General features: G+C 39.5%; 1 protein-coding gene across 2 annotated transcripts in view; it reads left to right on the forward strand.

Annotated features, from left to right (window-relative positions):
* Window positions 1-7,362, forward strand: part of LOC136875743 (tripartite motif-containing protein 3) — a 134,609-nt gene extending 127,247 nt beyond the window's left edge. For both annotated transcript variants that reach the window (XM_067149319.2, XM_067149320.2), the window contains exons 9-10: window positions 3,821-3,988; window positions 5,835-7,362. In XM_067149319.2, coding sequence (XP_067005420.2) covers window positions 3,821-3,988; window positions 5,835-6,125 — 459 coding nt within the window. In that variant the 3' untranslated portion in view covers window positions 6,126-7,362. The remainder of the gene's footprint in view (window positions 1-3,820; window positions 3,989-5,834) is intronic.
* The last annotated feature ends 729 nt before the right edge of the window (window positions 7,363-8,091 follow it).

Here is an 8,091-nt window from a genome sequence, read left to right on the forward strand (position 1 = left end):
GGCATGTATCATTCGCGAGGGTCATGAAATGACGTAGGAAATTAACCGTTATCGGCAGTTTGCCATGCTCGTTTTTCGTACACACGAACTGTGAAACAGTGTCGGCAGAATGGGTAAGTGGGTTAACATTCGAGTTGACTGCTGCGGAAGCTATTGTTGCCCGTCAGCCCCTTAGGAAACATTCACCCACTAAAAGGACGAGAAAGAGGGCTTTAGAGCCAATGGGGTAAGTTTCGCAGTTTATGTGATTACTCCAATTAAGATTTTTCCTTGTATTAACACCTAAACAGTTACAGTGATCCCCATCATTTACCCCATCAACATAAAAATTAACGCAAAGTTGAATAAAACGTGAAAGTGAAGCAAGATACTTCCAGGAATCGATTGTGGCAATCAGTCACTCAGTTACGACTCTGTCTCCCAGGTGGTATATTCCCTATCAATTGTTTCTCTTCAATGATTTCAAAGAAGTTGGGAATTTATCAAACATATCCTTGGCAAATTATCCCGTTCCTTGCTTTCTCCTCCTATAAACCAGTGCTTACCAGATTTGTCTTCTTGAATCCCTACTTTATCATCTCATTATCATCATTCATACTTCTAAAAAGCTTAGTTTATTCGTTTACTGCCATTCCACGCCATCTCTCCACTGACAGCTCTGAACGTACCCCCTTAGTCGAGCAGCTCGTCTCCTTATTCCCAAGTCTTCCCAGCCCAAAGTTTGCTATATTTTCGTAACTCTACTCTTTTGTCCGAAATCACTCAGAACAAATCGTGCGGTTTTACTTTTTCTTTGGTACGTTTCCAATTCTTGAATCAAGTAATCCCGGCGAGGGTCCCATACACTAGGAACATCCTCTAAATGAGTTCTTACCAGCGACCTATACGCCCTGTCCTTTACATCCTTACTACAACCCCTAAATACCCTCAGAAATATATGAAGATATCTGTAACTTTTATTTACATTCCAGTTTATGTGATTACCCCAGTGTAGTTCTTTCCTTGTATTCACACCTAAGTACTTACAATGATCCCCATCGGTTACTGTCACTCTATCATCACAGTACTGCCTGGCTCCATGGCTAAATGATTAGCGTGCTGGCCTTTGGTCACAAGGTTCCCGGGTTCCATTCCCGGCAGGGTCGGGAATTTTAACCATAATTTGATAATTTCCCTGGCATCCTCATCATGGCGCGCAGGTCGCTTACGGGCGTCAAATCAAAAGACCTGCACCTGGCGATCCGAAGTCCGCAGACATATCCCGGCACTAAAAGCCATACGCCATTTCATTTTTTTTATCACGGTACTTAAAAGTGAGACGACTTCTGCTCTGGGCAAAACTTACAACATGGCTTTTCACCTCGTTTACCAACATTTAGTTACTTTCTGACCATCTCACAACTTCGTCAACGTCTTCTTGTAGTGGCCCTCAATCCTGGAACTTACTTATTACTCCACACAGTAGAACATCATTCGCAAGGAGCCTTGTATGTGATTCCGGTTCTTTACTCATAACACTTATGTATATAAGAAAATGTAAAGGGCCAATGATGCTGCCTTGAGGGACCCGTCTTAACCATAATAGGATCATATAATGCTTCACCTACTCTAAATATCTGAGACCAATTCTCTAGAAATTTAGCCACACATTTAGTCACTCTTTTGTATATTCCAGTAGCCCTCATGTTCGCCAGTGCTTTAAAAATCCTTGTGAAATATACAGTATTTCTGTCGGACAAATATCTGGCAATTTTAGGGAGCGGATTCGAACCAGGCGTGGATCCATATGGACAAGGCCTCATTATACCGCCAGAACATCTCTACGTCCTTACGGGAAATGGAACAGGGATTAGGCATTCATATAATTCCGTTTCAAAACATTACTCTGAAGAGTCCTGATGCCAGTGAAGTGAATTTATGCACATTTGGACTGTTGAAAGGATGTCCCAAACATTGCCGTCTGTGCCCCCTGGACTGTCTACGAAAAGCTTTCAGGGAATAATCGGACAGAATTCCCATGCCTATTTCAATGGAAATTTGTATGTTAGGTGACAGTCCACAGTGCTGAGGATCCAAGAAGAACATGACCAGTGTTAGCGGGGAGATATCTCGTAATGTGAGCACCCTTGATATAAACTGAACGACCCTCTCTACTTCTTCAGATGAGAAAATTTGTAAACATCAAGAACCACCATTTCTGGTAAAAAAAAACAAGCACAACAATACAATGAAAACACTTCTTCAGTTGAGAAACATTGTAAACACGAAAAAGGAACTTCTGGTGTAGGTAAATCTACTACTCTCACTTCTTCGGGTAAGAAACATTTTCACCAGCAAAAACACTCTTTCAATTGAGAAGGACTGATATATTCTATGCAAGTCTCCACGTAACGTTTATTCTGAAGTTTATTATCTTAAGATGACCATCCTACCCCACACAACTACCATGCACTCCATGATCCTTCTTAGGATCAGCAGAGAGTTTGACGTGAGCAGTTATTCTCGACACCATTATGCCTCTGAAGAAATGTAGTCACGTTCGCAGTTATAGTTTACATTAAACAGTCTGCCTTATATCTTAACCAACGTAACTTTAGGATCATCTGGTTGGAATCGGTTGATGCTAAAAGGGGTTCTGTCCAAAAATTGTCAAAAAATACGATTACGAAATTTTAGAGGTCCTGAGGTAAAGTTACATCTAATTACATTAAAACGGCATCAGTCCAATGATTAGTGTCTGTGATGTGATACAGGTTGTGGTTTGAGCTAGTTCTATGCTGAAGTGAGTTAGGTCTTAGACTGAGCCCTTTTACACATCAACCACCAACAGCCAACCGTCAGCTGTATGAAGGAAGAACCAAAACATGACAAAATCCAGTTGATTCCCAATTTTCAGGCATTATATCGCTCGTCCATTCATCTGTGAAATTTTACTTCAATCCTTGAAATTCCCTATTCCTAGTTGACGAGCTCTACAGATGACTTCTGAAAAGGCCTATCCTGGAGGCGAAGCTATTATGCAGGCAGCTAAACTAGAGAATGTTAGAAAACTGCATCCTTATATACCTGCTGAAAATGAGGATATTTGTGGCGAAATATTCATGTGGTCTGCCGCCGAAAAAGATACTGGAGAAGATTGATCATTAGACTATTTGAATACCTCTTGGATGTTAAATAAATTCAAAAAGAATATTTTTTGTGTTTAATATATTAATTTGTAACATTTTAGGAAGTGAAAAATACAGCTTGGAGTGTTCGGAGATCATTGAACGTCAGTCTACTTCATTGAACCTTTTTATATGTTGAATATGTTCAGACATAACCTTCCTTGTGTTTAATGGATTGACTTGTAACATTTTAGGAAAATTTGAGAAAAAAGACAGCTTATACTACAAAAATTCTCTCCTATTATAATTTATATGCTAAAACGGGATGAGTCCAAGGGTTTGAATATTTATTTTTTCATATTAAAGTAATCATTTAATATTTTTCAGTACTTGGGTAAACTTCTACTGTGCTGTAGTAGTTTTGTGTAATGATATTGTACGAACTGGAGGTGTGAACCAGTTTTTCATTTTAGTTTTCTAAGAACTGTTTTTCTTGGATTGATCCCCTTTTATCATCAAGCAATTAAATTGAAGATAAGACAGAGAATACCCGTTTCCGAGTCATGCATTCTTAGATTTCGTCCTAGCGAAATACTTTGTGTTTGTTAAATAGTAATTGTGAAGACATCCGGGCCCCATAAACAAAAATTGTAAAAAGTACATAAATGTTTACTTGCAATACCTGAGCTCAAGAGACTCATTACTCCTTGCAGGTGGTGAGGGCCAGTGATGGCGCGATGGTCGGTCAACTTGGCCTTGTAGAACGTGAAGTGCATGGCGTATTAAGGCTTGTTACAGAGTTCAACCAGCCAACGGGGGTGGCTGTGTCAACCCAGCACGACCGTCTCGTGGTAGCAGACTTTGGAAACAAGCGCATTAAGGTGGGTTTGTTGATGTTATACATTCTGTCTGAAGTGAAAGTGGTCGAGGTAAAATTCCACCTTTTGCTTTTACTAAAATAAAAATCTTCCATTAACTTGGCTTGCAAAGAACAAACCTCATGAAGTCTTTGCTTCCCACCTACCATCGAAGTTAATACGAGTATTTCATTCTTCCTCGAAAAACTTGGAGTTACGTTTTGTTTTTCTTTATTTAAAGAGGTTGGGACATCATTATCAACAATATCTGTGGTTACTTAGAGTTTGTGGAATCCAACTGATAACCTTTATGGATATGTTAATATTGGTTTTCACATGGAGTCGAAATGGGAAAAGAAATATTGAGAAACTGTCTTAGGATAGTCGAGAGTGCGATATTGCCCAACCTCTATCCTACAGTTAGATTATGAAAATGGGTGCTAGTCATTTGTTTAGGATAACGTAATTAATAACAAGAGACACAAGTTTGTTCTTTTCTGTAGTTTCTCCGTACTTTTTCCATTCAATAAAATGTTAACCTATTTTTATATAAAATCACTGACACATGAAAAACTACACTAGTTTGTTTTTCTCGAAGTTTCCTCATACCTTTTCCATTCCAGGTTTGTTCTTTTAGGGTGTTCCTCGTATATTTTCCACTCACAAAACTGCGTTCTGTTTAAAGTAAAATAATTGATAGATGGCAATCTATATACGTTTGTTATTCTCGAGATTACCCGTATCCTCTCCACTTCAGATTTCTTCTTCTCGGAGTTCCCCTTACCTTTACCACTCATGAAGTTTAGTATATAATCATTGATAAATAACAAGTTTCACAAATTTGTTCTCCTTGGTGGTGGACCGTATCTTTTCCTCTCACCAAAGTGTGCTCAGCTTTATGTACAGTATAATCACTGATAGTTGACAAGATTCACTAGTTATTCTTCTCCGGGATTCCCCGTATCTTTTACTCTCACCAAACTGTGCTCTGCTTTATGTATAATCACAGTTAGTTGACAAGATTCACTGGTTATCCTTCTCGGGGATTCCCCGTATCTTTTCCCCTCACCAAACTGTGCTCTGCTTTATGTATAATCACAGTTAGTTGTCAAGATTCACTAGTTATCCTTCTCGGGGATTTCCCGTATCTTTTACTCTCACCAAACTGTGCTCTGCTTTATGTATAATCACAGTTAGTTGACAAGATTCACTAGTTACCCTTCTCGGGGATTCCCCGTATCTTTTACTCTCACCAAACTGTGCTTTGCTTTATGTATAATCACAGTTAGTTGACAAGATTCACTAGTTATTCTTCTCGGGGATTCCCCGTATTTTTCACTCTCACCAAACTGTGCTCTGCTTTATGTATAATCACAGTTAGTTGACAAGATTCACTAGTTATCCTTCTCGGAGATTCCCCGTATCTTTTCCCCTCACCAAAGTGTGCTCTGCTTTATGTATAATCCCTTATAGTTTACAAGCATCACCAGTTACCCTTCTCGGGGATTCCCCGTATCTTTTCCCCTCACCAAACTGTGCTCTGCTTTATGTATAATTACTGATAGTTGACAGGCTTCACTAGTTTATTCTTCTCGGGAATTCTCCGCATCATTTCCTTTCACCAAACCGTTATCTGTTTTAATGTGTATAGCTAACAATCTTCACTATGTTGTAGTTCAAAGCGCAGGGATATCTATATAATTTCCACTTACCAAACAATATTCTGTTTCAGGTATAATAACTGAAATAGGAAAAGCTGTACACGGTTCTTTTTCTTGGGGTTTCCAATATAATTTACCCTCACTAAACTGTGACAACGTGACGACCTAATCTTTGTGATTCCTTTGGCAACCTTCACTCATTGTTCCAGGTGTACTCGCTGAAAGGAGAGAAGTTGCACGAGTTTGGTTCACTCGGAGGTTCCCGTGGCCAGTTCCGCTCACCAGAGTGCATAGCGCTCGATCCCAGCGGTTTCATCCTCGTGGGAGACAGTGGCAATGCCCGTGTGCAGATCTTTAGGCCGAATGGAAACTTGGTCCGCACCTTCGGAGGTCGAGGGACTGGACCAGGCAAGTTCGCTTGGGTGTCCGGCATCCACGTGACTGCGGAGTATGAGGTCATCGTCACCGACTTCAAGAACCACTGCATGCAGGTGTTCTAGACCGTGGAAGACCACCATCAGTTACGAAATAAGAAGTGTGCTTAAATTTTATATATATATATCTTTTCCGATATAAACCTGACTGAAACATATCTTAGGCACTGACAGCAAACTACTGTATGGAATTAAAAATTTAAATACTGTTTAGTGCTTATGACGTCTTGCTATCATGGCCTAAAACAGGCTTTCCAACTGAGGTGCCACGAGACCGGCCGCGGCAACAGCACCGGTGCTGAGATGTAGCACCGGTGATGTGAGGCAAGGTGGAAATTGGCAGAGACAGCACCACAGTTCGTCAAGTCAGCTAACGTGAACAATTATTAACTACAATTTTACGAACACATAAACACATCATTTATCTCTACATTTTTTGTTTACCTTCGTATACACTACGAATTTACGTCGACTGTTGGTATCGTTTTGCCACAACTAATTTACCAATATTGGGTGCAATCGATTTGGCAGTAGATATTCTACGAACAGCGTCTATGGTAGCATAAGACAGAGAAGCCCTGGTTTGACTATTACCTTCATTCATAATTGAAAACATCTGTTCGCATGCATAAGTTGCACAGAGCAATGACGTAAATTTTAAAGCAACTGCATGAAGTTAGGGAAATTTGTGTAGATGAACACCTTTGTAAAATGAAACTTAATCACCGCTGTAGTGGTAGTACCTTCGTTTAGGATTGCCCCGCACTGTAGTCTTGTCAGCTCTGTTTTGAAATATGACGGTGATTTTCCAGGACGCGCTGAAAATGGCTGTATTAATATTTAAAGTTGAGGTGCCATATCATTAATTCTTCTGAATCGGGCATTGAATTCATCGTGCAAATTGTGTGTCGACGTCTGGTCACTCCAAGTTTTTTGTAAGTAGACACATTTAATTATATTAATAAAGGAAAATTGTCAAAATTTCCGGTTTTAAATTGATTTTTAAATAACAAACTCTGCATTTTGAAAGCCTCAATTCTATCACACATGGTGCTAATCAGCTTGTTTCTCCCTTGCAACTGTCTGTGACGCATACATTCAGCCGCTACGTGGGGAATGTGCCGCTGCGTGCAGCGCTAGTGCGCCCCAGCGCCAAGTGCTCGAGTTGGAAAGGCCTTGTCTAAACGACTTAGTAGCAACGACAACCCATATTTTTATCTTTACAATGTGCTAAAAATACCTCTTCACATGTAAATAATACTGTAGTCATTGACGGATAATAAATTATATTTCCGCCTTTCAACCCAGGTCTACCATATCGGCGTCTCGACGTCTATAAAGTCAGGCTACATACAATTGAACCTTAGTATAACGAAATCATATGTTCACATTTGGGTATACAGCCACTCAAAGATCCGATTCAATGATTGAGGTACATGGGGCATGAGAGAAATATGACAAACGGTGTGCCTCTGTTACGTACGCGCGGTGAGGAGGGGTGGCTCAAAAATTGGCGAATTTTAGGTACCGTATATGCTTTTGTTCGTGGTTAATAACTCGGAAATCGTACGGCATACCAAGGTGGTGAAGATATGAAGTTAAATTATAAGAACAGTCTTAGAAGAGAAGTACGAAGTAAACATAATGCATCCATTCAAAAACAAAGGTAAGGTTATCCACCTGTTCAATACTACTTGCAATGTGTCATTCGGCATTATATAATGCCATCATCAGCCCAAGATTTAAGCAAGCAAGGACACTTAATAAAATACTTATGTATGTACAAAGATAGCTAGCAATGTTAATCGCGTTACATCATAAAACATATTAAAATATAACATATTAAATATATTAAAATTCTGAAATTCTGGAATTCTAGATTTAAGATAAGAGTTTTTGTATGTACAGTTCAGTAAACTGTTCAGATGTTTAGAGCAAGTGGACAGCTTGTTCTTGGTGTAATTGTTGTTGGAATCGTACTGATACGTCTTAACTTGATAAGTCATGTAATTACAGAGGCTAAAATTGCAGT

This window comes from Anabrus simplex, chromosome 6 (assembly GCF_040414725.1).
Source record: "Anabrus simplex isolate iqAnaSimp1 chromosome 6, ASM4041472v1, whole genome shotgun sequence".
NCBI classification, from domain to species: Eukaryota; Metazoa; Arthropoda; class Insecta; order Orthoptera; family Tettigoniidae; genus Anabrus; species Anabrus simplex.